Source organism: Corylus avellana, chromosome ca1 (assembly GCF_901000735.1).
Source record: "Corylus avellana chromosome ca1, CavTom2PMs-1.0".
Lineage (NCBI taxonomy): Eukaryota > Viridiplantae > Streptophyta > Magnoliopsida > Fagales > Betulaceae > Corylus > Corylus avellana.
Genome location: NC_081541.1, coordinates 29,805,712 through 29,829,485, shown reverse-complemented (window position 1 = coordinate 29,829,485; position 23,774 = coordinate 29,805,712). Strand labels below are relative to the sequence as shown.

Below are 23,774 nucleotides of genomic sequence, written 5' to 3'. Positions count from 1 at the left end.
TGCAACTCAAAGTAGCATTTTGTTTGCCACAAAGACATGTTAGAGCATTTACATTGAGATTTGTGGCATATTCTCTGGAGGAACAAAAGTTGGCAGTTGACTTAACCTTTATCGCTCTATTATTTAACGGAATTTACAAAAATATCTACTTTCGAAATTTTATACTTTATTTTTATTTTATCATAAGAAAACATGAATATTTTGAAAATTCTAAAAGAATTTAATAAAAAATTCTAAGTGAGATGAACATTGTAAAAAATTGAAAGTTTAATATTCTAAATTAAGAGCTATTATATTTTTAAGAATAATTTCAAAAGGCGCGAAGTTCAAACGAGTTTTGTAAAATTTTCTTGGATTAAAAAAAAAAATCTAGAGCATTTTTCTTGAAAGCAGGGCATGTGAAAAGTCCAAATGATGCATGCTTCTCCTTATTTATTGAATGATACTTTTTTATGCATCTTTGACTTTTCTGAACAAATCATGAAAAAGTGGAGTTAACATCGTCCATGCAATTGACTAGGTAAGTAGGTGGCTTGGTATCAGGATAAGGGGAGCTAAAAGTCCATGACTCTATAAAAACGAAGGCTTTTCTGAGTTTGAATTGATTTTGACTGCGACTGCGAGGAAGATGAATTGATGATAGATAGGAAGGACAGGGCGACTTTAGAGCTCCCTTAGCTTTTCATTTCAGGTTAGCAGCCTTGTACACGCTAGTAAGAAATTTGTATATCTTGTTTCTTTCAGGTTAGCTTCAATTTGTCTACCATTTATTAGAAAATAGCAACCATAATATTGACAATTTGCCTTTTTTTTTCTCTATGGGAGGGTAAAGAGCTCCCCCCAACTAGGAAAGACTTGGCCATAAAATGGGGTCCCCGACTCCATTGAAGAGACAAACATTAATTTGATGTCTCTTCTCTGCAACTCTCGCGTATAGAAGATGCAGTTTACCACTTTTACATGGGCATCTGGTAAGCTCTTAAGTACTTTCCCATAACTCTGTTTATTTTTTAAGATCGACATCGTTCTTCAATGGCGTCCAAACTCGTCACCCTCCTCTTCTTCTTCTTCCTCCTCCTCCTCTTCTTTCTCCCTCTCAAATCACACAGTACTTCAACGGCACAATCTTGGGTCAAAGGTGGTTACTTTTATTCAGGTGGTGAAACCGTCGTTTCCGATATTAACTCCAAGCTTTTCACCCACCTAATATGCGCTTTCGCTTATGTAAACTCCTCTACCTACCACCTCTCCATCAACTCCTCCACTGAACAACAATTCTCTACCTTCACCGAGACTGTAAAGCGGAAGAACCCCTCCATTACAACGCTTTTGTCCATATGGGTTGGCAGAGGAGACTCTTCAACCTTCTTTTCAATGATAAACCAGTCGTCTTACAGAAATTCTTTTATTCAATCTTCAATAAGAACAGCTAGGCTTTATGGGTTTCATGGCCTAGACCTTTGTGGGGTTCTGCCAAGCAAAACCTCCAACATGACCAACTTAGCTACCCTTTTGAAGGAGTGGCGAGATGCTGTGGATTCTGAGGCAAGCAATCCTCTGCTCCTGGTCATGGCCGCCCATTACTTGCCAGCTTTGGGTTCAGAGAGTTACCCAATGGAGTCGATGCAGAGGAACTTGGATTGGGTACATGTTAATGCGTACGATTACTATGTGCCTGGAAGAGACAATCTCACGCACTTTCATGCCGCATTGCGCGGCCAGCTTAACGGGGCTAATACTATTGATGGTATAAGAGAGTGGAAGAGAAGAGGTTTTCTGGCTAGCAACTTGGTTTTGGGCTTGCCTTTCCATGGCTATGCGTGGACGCTGGTGGACCCCCGCAACAATGCAATGGGTGCGCCGTCCACGGCTCCGGCTGTTACAATGGACGGTGCCATGGGCTATAAGTTGATAAAATCCTACATTAGAAGCTTTGGTTATGGAGCGGCTTCTGTGTACAATGCTACTTATGTGGTCAATTCCTACACAATTGGGCCGATTTGGATCAATTACGACGATGTGGAGGCCATTAGAGCTAAAGTTTCTTATGCAAAGCAGAACGGGCTACTTGGTTACAATGTGTTTCAAATCGGCAATGATGACAATTGGGTGCTCTCTACAGCAGGTACAATTCAATTCACTACTTGGTCAATTTCCCTTTTACATTCTGATAGATGAGTTGGTGGTATCTATAAGATATTGGAGACTGACTTCAATTTTTCTTAAGAGAAAATAGAGTCTATGCTTTAGTTTTGATTTATTATTGATAATTCATTGGTTATCTCCAAAGTTTAAACCGGTAGGATATAATGGATTTAACCTTTGAAGTTAATATTTTAACACTCTCCCTAATTTGTGGACTTAAATTCTCCTTCAACAAAGTGAAGCCCAACACATGAACTATTTAACTTAAATTTTGAGGATATTGTGGAATCGAGGTTCAAATTTAGGACGTTGGCTGGATACCATGTTAAAATCGGAGATTAAGAGAAAATAAAAGAAATAATGAATAAATGTTGTGTATTGATGTGTTTGAGTGGTAGGTATACACGATGTTAAGGGAGCAAATGAGCATAATTACAAATTTACAAGGATTAATTGTCTAATTGATAGTGCATGTTATGCGTTTGATTCTTTTCCTTAGCTTTGATGTCTTCAACTGTATAGCTCGTTTTCCTTAATACTTATTGCTCTTGTACATTCCACATTAGAAAAATAGTTGATGCTGGTGAAATTGTTAATGGCCTCTTCTGCCCTGGCACCAAATATAAATTTTGTTATAGGCCAGGAGAAGTTTATTGTAATAATTTGGTTGCCAAAAAGCATGCTTGCAAATTTGATCAAAACCATGTTTCTAGTTTTATCATTATATTCTTATGGCCATTTGCACATATTATGCATCCTGTCAGTACAGAGAACTCAAGGGTATCTTGTTATTCTCCCATAATTAAGTTATTGAAACAAAATTCAATGAAAAAAATGGTTAGAGATCCTCATGAGACATTCTAATGGATATAAATGAATTACCTCTGCAGCTCAAGAGGAAGGTGAAGATCAACATAAGAAGAGGCATTTGTTGTTAATAATTCTGCCTACAACTCTTGCAGTCTTGCTTATACTAGGCACCGTGATATGTTACCTGCGGCGGAAAATGATCAAGTCAAGAGGTAATTTTTTTCAACTCTAAGACAACCATTAACCATGAAATGAAGTTCACAACAACCATAGAAGTGGTGGAGATACTAAACATCTTTCGCTTCTTTTTCCCCGGGGCTGAAGGTTTTGCAGAAAGCGTCAACAGATTATTATATAAAGTGAAAATCAAACTTTCAGCTTCTGAAGATCTTAATAGCAATGCTTCTAATCTGCAAGAATTCAGTTATACTACCATTAAAGCAGCTACACAAAACTTTTTGAGCGAGAATAAGGTCGGAGAAGGAGGATATGGACCTGTTTACAAGGTAACATTCAACAATTGCATCCATTGTTTAATCCTTATGCGGAGGAAAATTTGAATGCAGAGTCCAAATATTACATAACCAAAAAAAAAAAAAAAAAAAGTGATGTCTGGTGATATGAAATCATGAAAAATATGGAAATTAGGATTTGTTGGGTCCGGAATCAGTTTGCTTTTCTTCAAACTGCATTAGAAGATTCCAATCCTTTTATTTTAATATTCAAAATCCTCTCAATCTCACTAAGTGCATTACTTTTCATAATTTACACACTTAACTCTATGTAATGTATGCTTGGCACCTCATATATTTTGAGTTCCCTTTATACACACCGTCGTAACTTTAACATATACGCAACCCTATAGCTGCAGAAGATTATCATAGTTAATCCTCAATTATTTAGGGGTCTTATGCTTCTAACATTTCCTTCTGGTTCTAATTTCTTTCAGGTTCCTAGACCCTTTTTTTTCTTTTCAAGGAAAGAAAAAAGAAAAAACCATTTGCTGCATTAGGCCAACTTGGTCTAATTTATCCTTGTTATACATTCTGTTCATGCCTTGGATGATTTGTTGCTAGGAAGAACTATGCTTCACTAAACAACTTTCTAACATCTCCCAACCAACTATTTGCATTGGATGATTGTTTTTTTAGCCTTTCTTTTAGCTATCTTCTTTTGTCTAAACAAACAGGGCTGATAGCCGCACCACAAAAAGGGGGCTAGACAGTTGCAAATATGTGTCTGTTTGTGAACATTATATTTCGACTTATAGTGATATGAAATACTTTTATAGGGGCGAGTGAATAATGATCAGCACTATGTGTGGCTCATAATACTCTCTTTAGCTGATAATACTAACGATGAGTGTGGATTTTCCTAGGGTAATTTACTGAAGGGGCAGGAGATAGCAGTAAAAAGACTTTCAAGAACTTCAAAACAAGGCCTTGAAGAGTTCAAAAATGAGGTCACACTTACCGCAAGACTACAACATGTCAATCTAGTGAGAGTTTTAGGGTATTGCACCGAGAGGGACGAAAATATGCTGATTTATGAATACATGGCAAACAAAAGCTTGGCTCTCCACCTTTTTGGTCAGCAACTTCTTATGCTTCCCATCAGAGTTTATGTGTACATGCTGAGTAACATAATATTGTACTGAAAAGCTTAAATGGGTCTAACCATTTCCACAACAAGGTTCAAAGAGGATGACCCACTCATTTAAACTTCAAATAAGAAAAGGTAGACCCATTTAAGCTCAAAGAGGTTTCTTGATTTGTGATTTCCTTGCCCCCACACTTTTAATTTAATAAGTAATCAATTTCTAATTGAAATTTACGCAGATCCAACACAACAGTTTCTTTTAGATTGGACAAAACGTGTTCGCATCATTGAAGGCATTACTCAAGGGCTTCTATATCTCCACGAATATTCAATTTTTACTATAGTTCACAGAGATTTAAAAGCTAGTAACATACTACTAGACAGTGAGATGAACCCAAAGATATCAGATTTTGGGATAGCTAGAATTTTTAGGAAGGATGAGCATGAAGCAAACACAGGCCGGATTGTTGGAACATAGTAAGTAAAGTGCCTTTAGAAGAAATCTGACACATTTCCTTTATCTCTTTTTTCTAGTACTGATCATTTTCATTGTTACATGCTATATAGTGGCTATGTTCCTCCCGAATATGTAAGAAAAGGTATATACTCAATGAAATACGACGTTTATAGCTATGGAGTTCTGCTTTTGCAAATTATAAGCGGCAAGAGGACTGCACGTTATTATGGGACACATGAAGATTTGAACCTTTTAGAATATGTAAGTTACTTGGTAATACTTTCTATGACTTTATAGGATCACTATTGTGATTCATATTATTTGAAGTTTCTCATTTGTGCTACATTAATGAATGAAGTTTCATATTCTTGCAGGCATATGAGTTGTGGAAAGAGGGCAAAGGGTTGGAGTTTCTCGATCCATCACTGGATGATTTCTCTTCTGCTTGTAAACTCTTAAGATGCATGCAGGTGGCTCTTTTATGCGTCCAAGAAAACCCTGTTGATAGACCTTCTATGTTAGAGGTTTCTTCAATGCTCAAGAATGAAAATGGAGTCATCAACACTCCTAAAACGCCTGCTTTTTCACTTAAAAGAGATGAAAATGAGGAAGAAAATTGTCTGTTGCAGGAAATTTGTTGTTCAGTCGATGATGCAACAATTTCCCAACTGGTACCCCGATGATACTGATCATGCAGTTGTGGAAAAATATGAAAGAAATTATGTATTGCTTTAGTTTTGCCATATATGTATTGTAGTTGTTCATTATCTTCATTCTTGTTCTTTCAAAATTTATCAAATATAAAATTTTCCAAACAGGTAATTGAAGACACATTACGTAGAATGGTAAATTCATAACAGGAGAGATTTGTTTTCTTGTTGATTGAGCTTGGTATGTAGGAGGGAAAAATGAGGTGATGCTACCGGTTTACTGAAAATGTCTGTCAGATTATCTTTGCTAGAGAGTAAGTGCAGGGCTAAGGCTATGGAGGAAATTTCATTGCACTGGAGAGGTCAGTGTCGTCCATTCGCTAGCCGTCCGAACGGTGGAGGTTGAAGCTTGGAGCAATGATTTTTTAATCACTGTGGGGTTAGCTAGGGTTTCCCTTGACAGCGTGGACAAGTTGACCTAGCCCTATTCGCAGCGACGTTTGAACACCAGCTAGTAGACAGGTCAACCAGGAAACCTGGAAAGGTCCACTAAAGCAGTTTTTAAGGAAAGCATGTCTGCATGTTTTTAGCTTGGACTGAAGTGTCGTTCGGACACTAAGGCTCACCGTTCGAACGTTGGTGGAGCACAGTTGCAAGAATCAGGGAACCTGCCAGCCAAAGGGAAGCTTACACGTGTCAATGGCCAGCTGAAATACAAAGGCGTTTGAACGCCCATCTATTGTCGTTCGAACGGATGTCCTGCAGTGGCCAACATCGAATCCACTTTCCAAAAAACATGGACCTAAGTGGGCAGTCTGTCTCCACTTCCAGTACGTGGAGCTCAGATGTTCGGACGCTCCCTCATGCCGTCCAAACGCCAATCAGCAAAGTCACCTAACACCTACTCACCAACCTAGTTCCCATGAGCATATAAATATGGGACTTGGCCATTTGTTTTTAATCAAGCAAACAACTAGAGAAGAAGCTCTAACCTGAGAGAAAAAGCCTTAGTGCTTAAATGTTTGTTTCTTTGTGTACTAAGAGAGATTCATTGTTCATGTGCCTTAGAGCCATAACTCTTATAGAGTATATGCTGAACTTGTAAACAGCATTTGTTTATGTTTGAGTCAACAATCAGTTACTTGCAGCTTTTAAGAGGTTCTTGCAAGGGGAATCAATAGAAGGAGTACCAAAGGTTCGGGGGGACTACCGCGGTAGACGGGCAAGAAGGATAACTTGTCTAGACGGGTTTGTGTCAACTATAAAGGTTTTATTAGTGTGAACAACTTGTATTTCCTCCTCCTTTTATAGTGAACGATTTCCTGGGTTTGCTGTCTCGGAGTGATTTTTCCTTAAAGGGGTTCTTCTTGGTTTCCAGTTCATCACCAAAAATACTTGTGTCATATGTTTTATTGCTTTACATATTTTTGGTGATTACTTGATTGTTGCATTTTTAATTCCGGATTATATTTCGTAAAACACATATTCACCCCCCTCCAGATGTATTTGGGAGTCTTGGGGTATTTTCAATTGCTATCAGAACGGGTTCACTCCGTGAAAAGATTAAATTCCTAAATGAGATCCTTGACTCCAATTTTTTTTCTATGAATACTTCTCAAACTTGTTTTAGTGATTCCGATGAAGAGTTTGATCTTCAAGAAATGTACAACGAACTTTGATGAGTATAGAACATTGATCTACTCATTCAAAAAGAATTCGAACGAACTCAGAAACGTTGTACATGAAAAAGAGTGGGTTGCATCCAAATTATCAAAGGCACATGATTTGATTCACTCTTTAAAATCTGAGAAGTCTCTACTTGTAGAAATGAATATATCTCTTGAGAATGACTTAGAAGATAATAAGGAATTTTTATACAGATTCTGTAATCTGAAAAGCTCATCACATATTAAAAATTATGTGTCTAACAAGCATAGTATGATTATTGATAAGGAAGGTGACTCTACTTCACATGCTTCTAATTATGAAAGAAAGACAATGTCTAGTTCTATTTTACCTGGTTGGGTGTTCTGCTCTTGCAGAGTAATTCTAAAAGTCATTTTGTATTAGCATTTCCAACCGGCATCATTAAACATGAAATGCTAACATTTCAAATTTTTAAACTTTGAGATTATAATAGTAAAATTGCTTATAATTCTCGATTCTTAAGGTGTAAGTAAAGTTTTCCTAAATTTAATCTTCTTTGATTGGGGAAGAAAAGACGCCCCCAAGTAATTCATTGGACCAAGATGATAGATCTCAAAATATAAACTTGGTGAAATCATATTGCTCACAGCTTGACGGCAGAAAGTCGTTAGAAAATACTTGTTGTTTTGAAGAACTTGATAATAACATGGATGTGATCAACGAACTCCATGTATATAGCCACGCGTCCACTGCATGCAGACTAACCGCCTCGCCTTTAGAGATTAGGCGGCAGGGGAAATACATATCAAAAGCACCTCTTGCCACGTCAGACACCGGTGGATTACGATGCCACGTGTAGGACTCTAGTACTTGGATGTCCACTTGGCAGTTATACAAGACCCGGAAGGAAACTTACTTAAAAAAGAAAAGAAACATTCTGCATATATGTGGATCGGAGAGGATCAAATCCTCCAGTTTTGAGTTGCTGAAAATGGATACAAAGGGACGAGGTAATTCTGCTGTTTGCAACGACACCTGCGGCTGTCCTGCTCCCTGCCCTGGCGGCGTAGCTTGCAGGTCAGTTTGTTGATTAATTAATGGAAAATGGGTTTTAGTTTTGTGGCGATTTTTTTTAGTTACTTATCTGAGATGACGAAAGAGATTTGTTATGTGAACAGATGCACGCCGACGAGCGTGGCTTCCACCGCAGCCGGAAATGATCACGAGACATGCGCATGCGGTGAGCACTGCGCCTGCAACCCCTGCACATGCCCCAAGAGTGTCGAGACCACCGGTTCTGGCAAGGCCTTCTGCAAGTGTGGTGAGGTTTGCACGTGTGCAACCTGCAATGCCTGAGCTGCAGAGACAAAGATATATAGAGGAAAATGCTAGAATGCAATCACTTTCCCACAATTTTCCTATAAATGCTGAGGTGGGAAGCCCACTTACAATATTTTATTATTTTTAAATAAATTAAAATCAAAATAAAAATAAAGAAAAGTTAATAAAAAAACTTAAAAAAATAGAAAGGGTGGCCGGCCACCCAAACAGCCGCCATGGGGTGGCTTCGGCCACCCCATAGTCCTTAGGGTGGTTCTACCACCCCAAGGGCTAAACAAAATTTGAAGTATTTTTTTAAAAAGAAGTTTGGCCCTTGGGGTGGATAGAAGGCCATGGGGTGCCTTCGGCCACCTCATTTCGGCCATTGGGGTAGCAGAAGCCACTCCCATGGTCCTTGGGCGAGGATCGGCCACCCCAACGGTCAAACTCATTTTTTTACCAAAAACTTAATTTTTTTTTTTGGCCCTTGGAGTTAGCCAATCCACCCCCAAGGGCCATGGGGTAGCCTATTTTTTGAAGTTTTTTTTATTAACTGTAATAAAAAAATAATAATAAAATAGTGTAAGTGGGCTTGCCACCTCAACATTTAATGGGAAAATTGTGGAGAAGTGATTGCATTCTAGCATTTCTCATATATATATATATATATATATATAGTACTTGTGCTACTCCCTTCATCATCTTTGTGATACAGTAGCCAAAATGTAAACCTGCAGGTGTATCTGGTGTATGTTTTAGTATGTTCTTCTGCTTCACTGTTTCTGTGCTGTTTTAGTAGAGATATATAACTCATGTTTAATAACATTTTTCTTCTCTTTTCTCATAACAAAAAAATATTAACCAATGGGTAATGTTAAAAGGGGGCAAAAGTCTTTTACTTTTATCATTACTCTTGATGAACAAACAAATTACAAAAAGTGTCTTCCATTGGTATTTGCAAATTATCGACCTGAGCTTTAATCAGATGATCTGTTGAAGAGATTTTATAGGACTAGCTAGCCATATTTTCACCAATCACTTGATCAGTCTCTTCTATCTGGTAAGTTACAGTCTCTTCTTTCCACAGTTCATTCTCCAGATGCCTCTCATAAAACTCTACTTCACCAATTGCATTCACAAACACTGCAGAAGTGCTTCTAGTGCCATAACGTCCCTATCCAATAAAAGGAAATCCTGTCAGGAAAAGATAATCTTATCTAATATTAATTATGTGTATTAAGCTTTTATGCACTCTTCTCTTAAGGGTGAATTTTATTCAAGATTTATATTATTTGATATAAAAGGAGGAGATTAAATTTAACTCTTAAGTGGGACACAAGAATTGGCAGACTAGTAATTGGACTTACAATCGGAGTAGTGACTGTCTCAACAAATATGGAACTTAAGTGGTATTCCCGTTCTGGAGGATAAATGTGAGGTAGCATGCTTTCATCGTCTTTAAATGTATCCATCATTAGCTTTTCAACCATCTCTTTCATGGGTAACTCTTTTTCACCATGTTCATCCAATAGCTCTCTGAAACTATCGCCCAGTCGTTGAGCCTGAAAAGATAAAGATGAGACTAATTTGCAAGAGAGTAAGTAAATCATGAAGAACCTTTCCACAAATGTAAGAAAAAACCCAGTAGCTTATAGACTTTAAATTAAATGAATTTGCATTTCAGTCAATAAATATGTGTATTGTGAGATTGCATTTGTGATTTTCTCATTTTTTGTTAGCGGATTACAATTATGTAGACAAAGGAGTGTAACCTAACAGCTGCTTACCTTTGGCCATGGAGAGTCTAGCCTTGCATTTGTTAACACGTGAATCCCAGATTCCACTTCGGTAACAAGGTTGTTACCTTCTTTTGCTCTATTAGTTACATAAACCATGGTTTTGGAACAAAGATCAGTTAATATCAGGTTAAACCCATTATACTGATCTGCCTCCTTCACCATTTCTTCGGCAAACTCCATGGGTCTCTTCTTGCTCTGCAACAGTATGAAAACTCGAAACAATCATTCAATGCAAGGCTCCAAAGAAGTTCTTTACAAAAGCAACCAGTCTAACTAACTAAAGTTGGTTCGCAATTGAACTGGGTTTAAAAGGCTCATCCCCTAAAGTGCATAGAACGACAACCATATAGCATGTCTCATCAATCACATGGAATCTACTAATCTAAGCAACAAGAAAAGAGGTGTGATAGATTGCATGGCTTCCTCCAGCTCTTGAAAATGAGATGCGATTTCTTTGTTTAACAATTTATGGATTGTATGTTGGAGATATAAATACCTGAAGAATCAGTAATCAAAAACTTAAGCCTCTGAGTTTGATTTGGTTTCTTATATCAAGCACCCGTTTTTGTTGTCTCTAGTTAACAGAGATTCCATCACACATGAAACTCCAACACTATAGATCATAAATGGCTCAATTTGAAAGCAAACAACTTCCTTCAAAAACAATGTCAATCTATACATTCTCTTATCCCAAATGTTGAGCCAACATGCATAAATGATACGTAGACCGTTATAATCCCTGGTACAGAACATAAATCAAACAGATAGAGTGGGTGCCAGAATTTGATCAAAACAAAAATAAGATCACCTGTAAGAACCGAACTAGGAGGTCCCCTCTACTCTTTGCCTCAGGGAGCGACTGAACTTCCCTGACATTTGTAAGGAAAGCCATCCGTCCATCCCTGCTACAAGCCAACCATGTCCCACCTGCCACTTCATCTCTGCCCCCCAAAATTTCATCACCTTCCCACCATCCCAATGGCCTTGTAGACCTTCAAAACCCCAACCAAAACAAACCCCAAAACATATCAGACAGGCAAAATTAATCCAAACAAAAACTAACCCAGATGAAGAATTAGATTTCAAAAGCCAAACCAGAACAAACCCAAAAAATATAGCACCTCGTCAACCTCAGAAACCATGGCAGACAGACAAAATCAATCAGAAACAAAAACACACCCAGAAGAAGAATCGGGCTTACCGACTGTGATACTCGTCCCTGTTAAGCATGAGAATGAATGGGTACAGTGGATGAGCTCGCCATAGAAACACCGCAATGCACATGGTCAATTTGATGGCATAAAGATCACAACTTTTTGAGCCAAGAGATTTTGGTTCTTTTTCTCCCGGGTGCTACGCGACCATCAACCTCTTCGATCCCTCTGCTGACGTTTGTTATTCCACGGCACTGACAGTAAAGTTTCCCAGCTTGATGTTTCGACGTCACTACATGGCCAAATTTGTAAATTTCTTTGTTCTTGCTTGATCCATTCAACGACCTTTTTGAGCATAATGTTATATTTGGTACGAAATGACTATTTTATAAAAAATATATATATAATAGAATAAGTATTTTTAATCAATAATGCACTAAGAATCTCCCATAAATAATTCAATCAATCCAAGACCTTGCATCATAAAGTCGAAGTTATTCATTCAAATTTTTATTTATTTATTTATTATTTTTTTTTTTTTTGTGCAGACATATAAAAAATAATCACTAAGAAAATAAAAGTACACATAAACTTACATATGACCAAGAAAGAGATAGAAAAAAAAAAAAAAAAAATTTCAATTTATGATACGTGATTTTCAGCCTATTAAGTACATACTATTATACTAAGCTGGAATTTAAGACAAAATTTTACAAACTTTGCCTTAAATAATATTTCTAAAGATAAATGCTAGGGGTGCTAGCAAAAGTTTACTAAATTAATGTGTAATTCATTCATTAAAAAAAGCCAAAATAATTAATTAAAATAAATATAAAGAATATCAATAAATGAGCTACACATCAGTTTAGTGAACAGATTCTCTCCCGTTCATTTGTTATATTTGAAGGGTATTTTTATCTTTTTATTTTTTTATGAGACAAAAATACCCTTCAAATATAATTAACTAAATATTCTCCAGTTCATTTCACTTGAGAATAAGAAAAGAGTTAGTCTACCCGCCCTAATATTTCTCATTTCGAAAACGTTTTTTTTTTTTTTTTTTTTTTTTTTTAATTTTTTTTAAGTTGTAGGCATGTAAAATATCTAAATGAAGAAATAAGATGTAGATGAAATATTGGTCAGCATGATCCACTACCACCAAACCCTGACAACAATCTAAATGGACCCCCTCTCCCACTACCAAAAAACTTCTACAAGCTTAAATTTTGGTGCAACCATCATAAACCTCTACAATCATTGCTGTAATTGGACGGGATAATAATCTTCCATTTCTAATACATGGGCCTACCAAGTTTATCTCATAGCTTTTAGCATTTACATGTTCCATTTGTTAAAATTTTTGTTTTATGTTTTTTTGAAAACAAGAATATTTATAAATAACTCAAACACAATACACACTTAAAACTAAAAAACTAGTTTGAAAAAAAGAATATATGTTTCACTCAAATTAATACTCAATTTGCAATCTCCATCCAAATTAAATATTACATCAATGTTCCTTAAATATATAAAGAAATTGCAATAGAGAATAACTTCAATCACGTCACGGTATAAACTGGGTGTTTTACACTTTTCAATAGGGAAGAGACATCTCAGCTTAAAACACCAAAAAATAATATAACCTTTCACACTAAATAATTTCACTCTCTTGACAAAATATCTCATAGACAACATATCCATTGATAAAATCATTGGATCCACCATCTTAGTTGGTTTTGAAAACTCCGGTGTTGAGGGCTACAGGAAGTGGGTGAGGGTTCGATGGTTAGTGGTAGGCGTTGGGTTAGAATTAATGAAAAAGTTTATGAAATTGATTTGAATTAAAGATAAGTGATTTTTATCTGATGTGTAGTGTGTAAAAATGAATTTTACACCGTATCCAGATAAAAGATGCTCTCTTTACAATATACCTAATTAGATGATTGCAAAAATTTGAGAAACAGAGCTATCTTTGTACAAACTATGATATCTACAAAAAACATATGCAAATAGCGTCCAACATAATGTTGATGTAACAATATTAATTAATTTTTAATTAGTCATTAGTAGAGGAAAAAAAAAAAAACAAAAATTGGTTATTTATTTGTTGGTAGGGTAGGGTTTAGATGTAAAAATTGTTTTTAATTGTTTAAGAATAATGTTAAAAATTATATTTTTTTTCTTCATAACTATATTAACCGTTCTTATGTGACTGTCTTAATTTAAAAGTTAAAATTGTCACATCAGTATTATAAAATTAATCATGAAATATTACCCAAAAATAATTTCAAGCCTATTTCGGTTTTTCTTGCTTGAGTGGTTTGCTTTCTTTTTTGGGTTTAATTCAAATTAATTAGTTTACAAATGAAGCATCAAATGTGAACACGAGCTTGACTTGAGTGCTACAAGAAGGAAGAGCTGTTAAGTAACAAACGGTTTGATTCCTCCTACTCCCACTCCACTCTTCCATCCCAACGACGGCGTCTAAATTTCTGTGAATTTATTTTCACTCAACACGTGTGTCGAAGGAAGGAAACCCGTGCGAACATCACGTGCCTCGCATGCCGCCTTCCTACTAAATAATATTTTCACTAAAAAAAAAAAAAAAAAAAAATAACACCCTGTTGGTTTGTCCGACTCTGGTCAGAGAGTCTCAGAGAGAGAGAGAGAAGTCTCAGAGAGAGAGAGAGAGAGAGAGAGAGAGATGGGTAAGGTGGTGGAGAGGAAGAAGAAGAAGAAGAAAGGACGGCCGTCTCTGTTAGATCTCCAAAAGCGCAATCTCAGAGAACAAGAGCAACAACAACAACAACAGCAAAAGCGAACGCACAACTCTGCCCCTCATTCAGCTTCTAATTACCGAACTGCCCCTGTTGCTGTTGCTGTCCCTGCCTCGGGTCCAACTCCTCTGCGGCGATCCACGCGCCGGAACCCTAACCCGGACGCCGACGAGATCCAACATGAGGAGGACGAGGACGAGGAGGACGAGGAAGAAGACGAATTGGACGGGAAGCGCCGCGAGAAGAAGCTGAAGCTGGTGCTCCGATTGCCCTCCCAGAAATCGCCGCTCAATTCGCAAGGCTCCGAATCGAATGCCGAGGAGGACGAGGCCGCGTCGAATGGCAACAAGAAGAGGAAGATCAATGCGATCGGGAATGGATCTGGGCTTGGGGAGGGTGCAAAGGTATCGAATTTCTCGGTGATTTTGTATGAGAAAACGGTTTTCGCGGCTGAAACCCGCCAAATTTTGGGAGGGGTTTGTTTAATTTGGATAATTAATTTTTTTCGGCGGAATAATAAGTTGACGTAATTTGAAAACTCCTTGAATTTCGCACCCCTTTGGACTTAGCTTTTTCTCGGGCTTCTAGAATTTCACTGAAAAGGGTTTGACTTGACAAATCTGTGGAATTGAATTTTTATGTATGTCTATAATTCTTATTGTGGTTGTTTTTTTGGGGATTGCTAGGCATTTAAATTGTGCCTTTATTTACTCGACCCTAATAATGATTCGACTGTCAAATCTGATATAAAAAAGTGTAAATTTGTCTTTTCTTTATCTAATAATTGTTTTTCACAGTTTGTAACTGTATTTTCCCTTTTTTGGTGCTTTGAATTCCAGTCTACTTTGCCTTTTCACGGCTACTTTGAGTTCTCGTTCATTGCCCACTATGGAGAATAAATATGTTTGCTTCTTGTTTTCGTCACTCGTTATGATTCTATTGTTTGCAGGGCGACAAGTCGATCTCTGGTGCAAACCCCACAAACACCCACCAAGGTTTGCTAATAATCTGACACCCATTTGCTTAGAAAAGGAAAAAAGGAGCTCTTTTTGTTTTTATTTGGTGATTATGTGTATGATTATGTGCAGGGGGTCAGTTGGATTCGGGACCCTCAACGCCTTTACCGGATAAAAAGCTGTTACTGTTCATCATCGACAGGCTTCAAAAGTATGTCTTACAGTTTCCCAGATTGTATTTTTGATTACTTTGATGTAGCTTTTGGGTTTTCAGTTTGCTGAGGTGTGTTTTGAATTTATTAATATCAGGAAGGACACTTATGGTGTGTTTTCTGAGCCAGTGGACCCGAATGAGGTTAGTTCTTAAAAAAAAAAGTTGCTGCTGTATTAACTTCTAGGACGTGTGTATATATGTTTCTCATTTGTATACTGATATTTATTTTATTTATGCAGCTTCCGGACTACCATGAGGTGATACAGCACCCAATGGATTTTGGAACCCTGAGGAATAAACTTACTGGTGGAGCTTATGCCGACTTGGAACAGTTTGAGGTTGGTTTGTGCTCTTGTGGTTTTATCTTCGTTCTAGGTTGCTAATTTACTCCAGATGCTCCAATTGGCATTTGGTTCTCTACGGACTAGAGACTATTCAATTCGCTTCCTGTTGGTCAGGTTTTGTATCAAGCATCTTTTTGGTTAGAATGGCTGCCACTTGGTTAGCCTGCCATATATGTTGCATTCAAGTGGGTTTTACAACTAATTTACTTCATCTTTGAAGGACTGATTATTATCGGGATTCAACTTTGGAATTTACTTAGTATCCCTGCTCTATTTGTTTAAAGTTCCGCACTTGTCCTGTATTGCTAAGATTACAGATCTTCTCTAAGATTACAGATCTTGTCATTAGCTGTTAGGCTTTGTACCTTCTGTAAAAAGAAGTTATTGTTGTATTTTCCCTTTGTTGCAATGGTGTAATTGTTTGCACTGGACACATATATGTATATACAAATCTCTAATATGTGGTTTAATTATTGGAACACGATCTATTCCAGATTACCATTTAAGAATCTGCCATATGTGAGTTTTGTAGCTGAAAAGCTGGTTACACGCCAATGAGCTCAAGTGTGCTAAACTTGGTTCTTTATGCTAATTGATCATATTTAACTTCACGTGTGTATAAGTTTTTGTACTCAACTCTGTCTAGCTGTTATAAAAAGTGCGCTTTTAACATCTAGTGAGTTTTGCCTCTCGAAGATCTGTTGGTCATAATTTTTCCTTGTTTGTACTACGCATTATTAAGTTTTAAAATTAAAGATACCTCTAAACTTAACTCAGGTGGTAAAGGGCTAGTTGGGTTTCGTCCTCAGTTAAAAGTTTACCAATTCAAGAATTAAAATAAAAAGTTGTACATTTAAGATTAAGCATTATATGTATTCATAAAAAAATGTACTTATTAAATGCAGGGTCTAATTAAAAATGCCAAGCCAATAGTTAAGTTGTACATTTAAGATTAAGTATTATATGTATTCATAAAAAAGTGTACTTATTAAATGCAGGGTCTAATTAAAAAGGCCAAGCCAATAGTTTACATGATTATATGTAACTATTTTGTTTTACACTAGTGTATTTAGCGTGGGTATAGACTAGAACAGTTTTTTTTTTTTTTTTTTTTTCCATACGTTCAATGCCTCCTATTTGGTAACTGAGAGACAAATGAAGTTGGAGGAGCATAAAACAAGCCGTTTCTACCATTGTTGTCAATCAGTGGTTAACTTGGCTACATAATGTAGATTCTTCGTATGTTTCACATGGCTACTTAATGTTGATTCTTCATTTGTTTCATCAGTTTTGTTGTCAATCTGCTTTAGGAAGTAGAAGCTCTTTGTTATGCATGGGAGTATTTGCTTGCACACTTTTCATTAGATTGTAGTATCACTGGAAATGGGAAATTTTTTTTTTTCATTTATAATGTATGAAGGAGATTCATAGGGCCAGATTAGCATTCTAGCACAAAGAGACATCAAGATTGATCAGGAAATAAAAAATAAAAAATAAAAACAAGACGCATCAGGATTATTCTTGATATAGTCGATGTGTCTTGGAGGATTATAAATGAGAGGGTCATCACTCTCTGAAAGTCAGTCTGCTAACATCCACCACGTTTCAGTTAATGCATTCGGGGTTGTAGACCTTGAATATGCATCATATATCTTTCAATAATCGTTTTTTAGTAGTATAAGGCAAGATCTATTAAGCTTCTGTTAATATATTTCTTATGCTTTAGGCTTTTTATTATTGATATTTGGGCTAGGATGGTCTGCTAAGAAATTTGCTTATCTCCATATAAAAGTGCTCTGAGAAATAATACATTACAGTTCTGTTTTATTTAAGTCTGCAAAATCTTTTACTGATGCCCCTAGACTTTGTATTAGTTGAGAAGAAATTCATGATGCATATTTTGGAAGAATGCTTGAACTATATACATCCTGAGAATGAAAGTTTGATTTTATTATTATGCAGAAAGATGTTCTCTTAATCTGTACAAACGCAATGCAGTATAATGCGCCTGATACCATATATTTTCGACAGGTATGGTCTGTTTTAAACTCCTATCTTACCATTATTACTAAATCTTTTTGTGTTTTCTGAAACTTTATTTTGTTTCCAGGCACGATCCATACATGAGCTGGCAAAAAAGAACTTTGAAAATCTGAGGCAGGATAGTGATGATAACGAACCAGAACCTAAAATAGTGAGAAGAGGTAGACCACCAACCAAGAATTTGAAAAAATCACTGGGCAGGCCTTCCTTAGAGCGTGCTGGTTCAGAGTTTTCTGCTGATGCTGGTCTTGCTACTGGGGGAGAAAACACCAACTGGTCCAATTATGATCTGAGAAAAGGAAGTCATCTTACAGACAAGTCTGCTTTTGCAGATTCGTCCGGACGACTCCATGGTTCTCGCAATAATGATGTTTATTCTAATTGGTTGGTTGAAAACAAGTTTGAGAGGAATGATGAATTTACAGGTTTGGAACTTGAGCGTTGGCTTGCTAACATGAATTCTCCTGCTTGATTTCTTAAATCCAGCTTTTAGGATACTGAGGTTGCGCCACTTATTTTTACAGGTTCCATGAAGGGTAATCAAATAAAGCATGGGAAGAAACAATTTGTACTTGATGAGAACAGACGTAAGACATATAACCTATCCCATCCATCAGTTGGTGGGCGAGAGCCGTCTGTGTTAACTACTTTTGATGGAGAGAGGAAGCAGCTTTTGGCTGTACGTATCACGTTGATGTTGAATTTTCTTATTAATTCTATGATATTGAAACTGATGCTACTCAAAGCCATGCATGAAATCCCTGTTAATGATGGTGAATATTTTTGTAACAAATTCTAGAATGAGCTAAACCAAATGATTCTGCAAGATGGCAATGACCTTTAGTGTTTTGTAGTTTTAAATTGACAAAACAATAGCCAATGGAAAAGATGATTAGATGTAGCCGTTGGCATTTAGGTTTTGGCCTCTAATCTTTCCCTTTGAGGAATCACTACTTAACTATTACAGGAAGTGTTACACATCCTAAATTTTTTCTTTAAAAGTTAGTTCACAAATGATGTGTCACCATCTCATAAGATTTATTATTTTGGGAAATGTGTCATCAACTCATGGGATGCTGACACATCATTTAGGAACCAACTTTTGGAACAAAATTTTGAGATGTTTAGCATTTCTCAACTAGTACAAAACTCCTCAGAAGTGTATTTGGTTGAAAATTTTATTAAAAATCATAAACCCTAATTTTTGTTGGTTAGTTGACTTCCTTTTAAATGAATCAGGTAGGGCTTCATTCAGAGCATGGTTATGGGAGGAGCCTTGCTCGTTTTGCTGCAAATCTTGGACCTGTTGCTTGGAAAGTTGCTTCTAAGAAGATAGAGAGATCTTTGGCTGCTGGCGTTAAGTTTGGCCCTGGATGGGTTGGAGAAAATGATATCATACCGCCGAGGCCACTGCTACTTCCTTCAAAGTTACCAGGTCAGCTGTCACCATTGCAGCCATTTTCTGTTGTTGAAAAGTCATCTGCTACACCTTGCACTGTTGAATCTAAGGGAGATAATTTATCAGAGATGCATGAAGGAAATAATTTGTCTGAGAAGCACATACCTTCTACTCACTCACCTTTGGGTGGCCATCTAAGCAAGCATCTCCCTTCATCTTCTACCACCTCCTTATCTTCCTTCACTACGAATAAATCACCTGAACCTGTCACGGGTAAGGCAGACGTTGCTGAAGGAGCGAATTCTCATACTGTGATTAATATATTGAATAGCAGTACTGGTGTAATCAAGCCAAGGCCTCCCTTTCAGACTGATCAGCGCCCTGGAATTCACCCTGGAATTAATGGATTTAATGGTTCCATTGGGTTTAACATTGCGGCTCAAATGGGGAAACTAATTGGAGCAGCCAGGCCTGCTAGTTCTGGGTTCAACTTACAGTCGCCTCAGATGCATGACACAATCTCTAGGACTAATACTAACTATGTCCATCTGGCAACCGCAAACAAGCTTACTTCAGAAGACCCCAAGTTTATGGAAAGTTCAACTTCAAATAATTCCGGCGGCCCGTTGCCAAACTCCGGTAGTGAGGCACTGGCAGCCCAAATAAGAGTGCTTCATCCACGGCCGTCTTGGCAAGGAATGTCGCCACAACAGAGACTGGACTCTGGATTGTCACCCCAACAGAAACCAGATTCAGTTCCACCAGACCTGAATGTCAGATTTCAGTCTCCAGGATCTCCTAGTTCTAGCCGGGTTGATTCAGCACAGCCAGATTTAGCATTGCAGCTATGAGAATAATTGAGTTTTTTTTTCTTCTTCTTCTCTTTTAATTAAGTTAACCATAGAAAGGTGGGTTTATGATTTGTTGCTTCTGCTTATGAAACCAGCATAGGGTCTCTTTGATGTGGAGCCGATTAGAGCCACACCTAACTGTATTGTAGAAGAGTAGAGTAGACTTTTGTTGTACAGATTAATGTAATCTGATTCTTAGGCTCACAAGCAAAAAAGGTTTCATTTGTAACATTGGAAACCAATATTTAGCAAGAATTTATTTCTACCTTATATTATATTGTAACCCTTTGTTATATAAACAAACATATGATTTGCTTCGGACTGCAACATGCATGACAGCGACACAAACCAGAACAAAAAACGTTTGCTGCCACGAAAAAACCAAGTCCCACTAAAAAACTTGTTGACTCTGAAAACAAAAATGAATTTGTCAATGACCTTTTTGTATGTTAAGGAGGTTGGAAGATGGAGTGGGAAAAGCTATCATTGTTTGAATATTCTAAAAAGCAATAGGAGAGAAGAATTGCCCAAAAATAAAAAAGGAAAGTATTTCTTGCCTAGGTTGAACGTTAGAGTTGAGGGAAAGAAAAAAAAAAGTATTTCTTCCCTTGGTTGGTTGAACATTATGAATGAGAGAAAATGATAAAGTATCATGGGAATTGACTAATTGGAGTTTGTTTAGATATTGCTCATATTTTAATAAAATATAGGGAATAAAAAGATCAATAAAAAAAATTTCATTAGAACGTGTATCATCTCCTTTAAAAATTTTCCATTTGGAAAAGAGAATTCAAAAAGGGATTTTAAGGGGGACTGAGTTTGATTTCCTTCAACCAAGTCTATAAAAATGACATGTTAGTCATTTTAACATGTGACAATCATGTACTTTTTTAATATCAGAGGCAAATTTGAAATAAATTTTATTAAAAACTCATGTGCATCTTACATATTATTAAAAAAAGAAACACATGTAATTTTTATAGACTAGGTTGAAGGAAATTCCACCAACCCAAGTTTGGAGGAAAACTCTGTCCAAAATAAAATGTATGTGGAAGGGATGAAGGAATTTCCTTCAACCTACTCTATAAAAATGACATGTGTCTTTTTTTTTTAATAACATGTGAGATGCACATGAGTTTTTAATAAAATTTATTTCACTTTTGTCCCTGATATTAAAAAAGCATATGCTTTTCATATGTTAAAATGACACATGTCATTTTTATAGACTTGGTTGAAAGAAATTCCTATAAGGAAAACTCTATCATTTTATTTTTATTTTTATAGACTTTTTAAAGTGCATTCCTTAATTAGATAGGAAAGGGAGGAGGGGTCAATTCAAACCACTTGCTTACGAACTTATGAGATGAGATTTTTCAACCTCATTTTAATATGCAAATAACGCGTTGTTGCATTAATAAATTTTAATGAAAAAATATTTTTCTCTAAATTGGGTTACTTTGTCCATTAAATTAGAGTAATATCACATTTATACCCTACACTTTCAACTAACCATTATATTAATTGAACAGAAATTTCCTTCAAATCAGTCTGCAAAAAATATCTTCCAACCCATTTAAAATAGTATCAAGTGTCTATAAACATTTAAAACGTGGAGAGTGCTATAGAGCCAAGCAAATGGACCCAGAAAAATTTTCAAACTGACGTGGCAGACCGTGAGTAGCAAATAAGGGAGAGATAATTGCATTTTTTTAATTTAAAAACCATTGCCACGTCAGTTTGAAAATTTTTCTGGGTTCATTTGTTTGACTTCCTAACACTTCTCTTAAAGCGTATATTAAATTCTTAAGGTCATTAATAGCGGTTTACTAACTTAGATTAATGTTTTAAATGTTTATAGACACTTGAAACTATTTTAAATGGTTTAGAGGATATTTTCTCCAAACCAGTTTGAAAGAAATTTCTGTCCATATTAATCATTGTTAAAAATATGGTACGTACCATTAGCCATTAGATTAACATGTGTCCTAAATCGAAGAAAATCCTAGTTTCAAATAAAAAACTTTATTCAATTCAAATGGCCAGCAAACATGGTTGCAAGAGAAAGAAATTTTGAAAGTAATAGTTTTTGTAAGAAAAATGATACAAATTCATCCTCTACTCATCTTCATATAGCCCGTTTTAAAATTTATCAATAGATCTGTAGATCCCACAAATTTAATGATAAAATTTAAAACGAGATGGGCGAGAGATGGCGGTTGTTCATTACTAATTACACAATAACTTTTGTTGGGTCTAAAGAACACATAAAGTTGGCAGGATTTTAATTAGGACAAAAACATTTGTCGGTCCAAGGCATGGACAGCCACCAATTTTCGGAGTAAGAGTCATTTTAGGTAAAGATTTTATTTTGAATTTGAGAAAAAGTGTACCTTTCGTATGTTATGGAGGTTGGAGGGAGACTTGTGAAGTGGAGAGGGAAAAGCTATCATTGTTTTGAATATTCTTGTTGTAATATATTCTAATTTTATATTATTGGATTTATATTTCTTATAAGATTTATATTTCCTTGTATAAGTTGATTTAGGTTTCTTGTATACGTCAACTTATTCAACCATAAATAAGGATTTATGTATTGTAAATAATTAAGTTAATGAGGGCATAATGAAGCCTTTAAGACTATTCAAAGTGATAGATATAAGTGTCTAATACCGAACAACCCATAATAATTTGTCTCTTTTCTCTCTTTGTTTCTACTATTATTCCTGTATTTTAGATTTACCCATCAAGTTACTTCAACATAGTATCAAATCGTGGGGGGAAGGAGTTACGACTCCCTCCTCCCTGCCCCCTTTCTCTTTCCCCCTTTCTACCTCAATTTTCCCGCATCCATTGTAGATTGGTTAGGGCGCGTGTGTCAATGGTCCTTAAGGTGCTTTTTAGCGGCGCATGGCTGGCCAGTGGTGGAGCGTGGAACGGGTGAGGGTGTGTTGAGTTTTTGTTATTGTATTTTCGTTGTTTTTAAATAAGAATTTATTATCTTTAGATCTGCTTTTAGTAGTGATATATGGGATGTGATGAAGTTTTATTTGTTATCTTAGGTTTTGTTTTCACGAACCCTAAAGAATAATAGAATTGGTTTTCGATCGATCTTTTGTTTTCTTATAGTTCATTTCTTAGAAGCAAATCATAAACCGATAATGGAGGAAATATCAAGCATAAAGAATAATTGTCACTATTGTAAAGGCAGCAAGTGAGATTGCGATTGATAAGGCACTAGTAACAGAGATAAAAATTAAAAAAAAAAAAAAAAAAAGAGTCAGGGAATCAAGGATCTGGTAGAGGATCAGAATTTGTTGTACATCTGAAACTGATTAAGACGGTGACTTTTCATACATATTGTCTTATAATAGTTCGAAAGGCTATTATATATGTCATAAATAATATTTAAATTGTGAATATTTCAAATTATATCGTTGGCATTGTACGAAGCATTTCGTCCCATTTGATTATTATATCGATGAAGAGATAATTTCCTTATTAAATTTTTCCATCCATTTTATTTTAATTTTTGTTGACTTTTTTAAGTGCATACCTTAGATAGGAAAGGGAGGGTCAAACCACTAGCTTTCGAATTTATGAGTTGAGATT

At 36.2% G+C, this 23,774-nt stretch overlaps 4 protein-coding genes across 7 annotated transcripts; 3 read left to right on the top strand and 1 right to left on the bottom strand.

The window, feature by feature from the left end:
- Positions 1-596: 596 nt before the first annotated feature.
- On the top strand, positions 597-5,778 carry LOC132181742 (LRR receptor-like serine/threonine-protein kinase FEI 1). 2 transcript variants are annotated; one of them, XM_059594986.1, is made up of 8 exons: positions 597-691; positions 826-2,125; positions 3,036-3,167; positions 3,280-3,461; positions 4,334-4,544; positions 4,794-5,031; positions 5,122-5,272; positions 5,386-5,778. In XM_059594986.1, exons 2-8 carry the CDS (start codon positions 1,033-1,035, stop codon positions 5,692-5,694), a joined length of 2,316 nt encoding a protein of 771 aa, XP_059450969.1. In that variant the 5' UTR covers positions 597-691; positions 826-1,032; the 3' UTR covers positions 5,695-5,778. The 2 variants fall into 2 exon arrangements, with proteins under 2 accessions (XP_059450969.1, XP_059450964.1); XM_059594981.1 differs by having other exon boundaries at positions 597-2,125.
- A 2,475-nt stretch (positions 5,779-8,253) lies between these two features.
- LOC132187885 (metallothionein-like protein 4B) lies at positions 8,254-9,368 on the top strand. The gene is made up of 2 exons (XM_059602316.1): positions 8,254-8,385; positions 8,487-9,368. Exons 1-2 carry the CDS (start codon positions 8,300-8,302, stop codon positions 8,662-8,664), a joined length of 264 nt encoding a protein of 87 aa, XP_059458299.1. The 5' UTR covers positions 8,254-8,299; the 3' UTR covers positions 8,665-9,368.
- Positions 9,369-9,438: 70 nt separating this feature from the next.
- Positions 9,439-11,897, bottom strand: LOC132187878 (uncharacterized). Its single transcript, XM_059602312.1, has 5 exons — positions 11,629-11,897; positions 11,236-11,419; positions 10,416-10,622; positions 9,996-10,190; positions 9,439-9,802 (listed from the first exon to the last, which is right to left on the bottom strand). The coding sequence occupies exons 1-5, from the start codon at positions 11,709-11,711 to the stop codon at positions 9,641-9,643; spliced, it is 831 nt and encodes a 276-aa protein (XP_059458295.1). The 5' UTR covers positions 11,712-11,897; the 3' UTR covers positions 9,439-9,640.
- A 2,311-nt stretch (positions 11,898-14,208) lies between these two features.
- On the top strand, positions 14,209-20,440 carry LOC132179308 (uncharacterized). 3 transcript variants are annotated; one of them, XM_059592030.1, is made up of 10 exons: positions 14,209-14,762; positions 15,308-15,353; positions 15,447-15,525; positions 15,624-15,669; positions 15,768-15,866; positions 17,835-17,903; positions 17,983-18,076; positions 18,248-18,340; positions 18,440-18,594; positions 19,155-20,440. In XM_059592030.1, exons 1-10 carry the CDS (start codon positions 14,286-14,288, stop codon positions 20,163-20,165), a joined length of 2,169 nt encoding a protein of 722 aa, XP_059448013.1. In that variant the 5' UTR covers positions 14,209-14,285; the 3' UTR covers positions 20,166-20,440. The 3 variants fall into 3 exon arrangements, with proteins under 3 accessions (XP_059448013.1, XP_059448004.1, XP_059447997.1); XM_059592021.1 differs by having other exon boundaries at positions 17,983-18,340; positions 19,155-19,350; positions 19,441-20,440; XM_059592014.1 differs by having other exon boundaries at positions 17,983-18,340.
- Positions 20,441-23,774: the final 3,334 nt, after the last annotated feature.

Excerpts from the sequence above, each read along its gene's own strand:
- LOC132179308 (XM_059592014.1), top strand. The coding sequence starts at position 14,286 with ATGGGTAAGGTGGTGGAGAGGAAGAAGAAGAAGAAGAAAGGACGGCCG. Across the intron at positions 15,354-15,446 it reads CCCCACAAACACCCACCAAG|GGGGTCAGTTGGATTCGGGA; the intron begins GTTTGCTAATAA and ends GATTATGTGCAG. Across the intron at positions 17,904-17,982 it reads ATACCATATATTTTCGACAG|GCACGATCCATACATGAGCT; the intron begins GTATGGTCTGTT and ends TTTTGTTTCCAG.
- LOC132187878 (XM_059602312.1), bottom strand. The coding sequence starts at position 11,711 with ATGTGCATTGCGGTGTTTCTATGGCGAGCTCATCCACTGTACCCATTC. Across the intron at positions 11,420-11,628 it reads AGGGACGAGTATCACAGTCG|GTCTACAAGGCCATTGGGAT; the intron begins GTAAGCCCGATT and ends GGGGTTTTGAAG. Across the intron at positions 10,191-10,415 it reads TAGACTCTCCATGGCCAAAG|GCTCAACGACTGGGCGATAG; the intron begins GTAAGCAGCTGT and ends TTATCTTTTCAG.
- LOC132181742 (XM_059594986.1), top strand. The coding sequence starts at position 1,033 with ATGGCGTCCAAACTCGTCACCCTCCTCTTCTTCTTCTTCCTCCTCCTC. Across the intron at positions 4,545-4,793 it reads CTTGGCTCTCCACCTTTTTG|ATCCAACACAACAGTTTCTT; the intron begins GTCAGCAACTTC and ends AAATTTACGCAG. Across the intron at positions 5,273-5,385 it reads ATTTGAACCTTTTAGAATAT|GCATATGAGTTGTGGAAAGA; the intron begins GTAAGTTACTTG and ends ATATTCTTGCAG.
- LOC132187885 (XM_059602316.1), top strand. The coding sequence starts at position 8,300 with ATGGATACAAAGGGACGAGGTAATTCTGCTGTTTGCAACGACACCTGC. Across the intron at positions 8,386-8,486 it reads CCTGGCGGCGTAGCTTGCAG|ATGCACGCCGACGAGCGTGG; the intron begins GTCAGTTTGTTG and ends TTATGTGAACAG.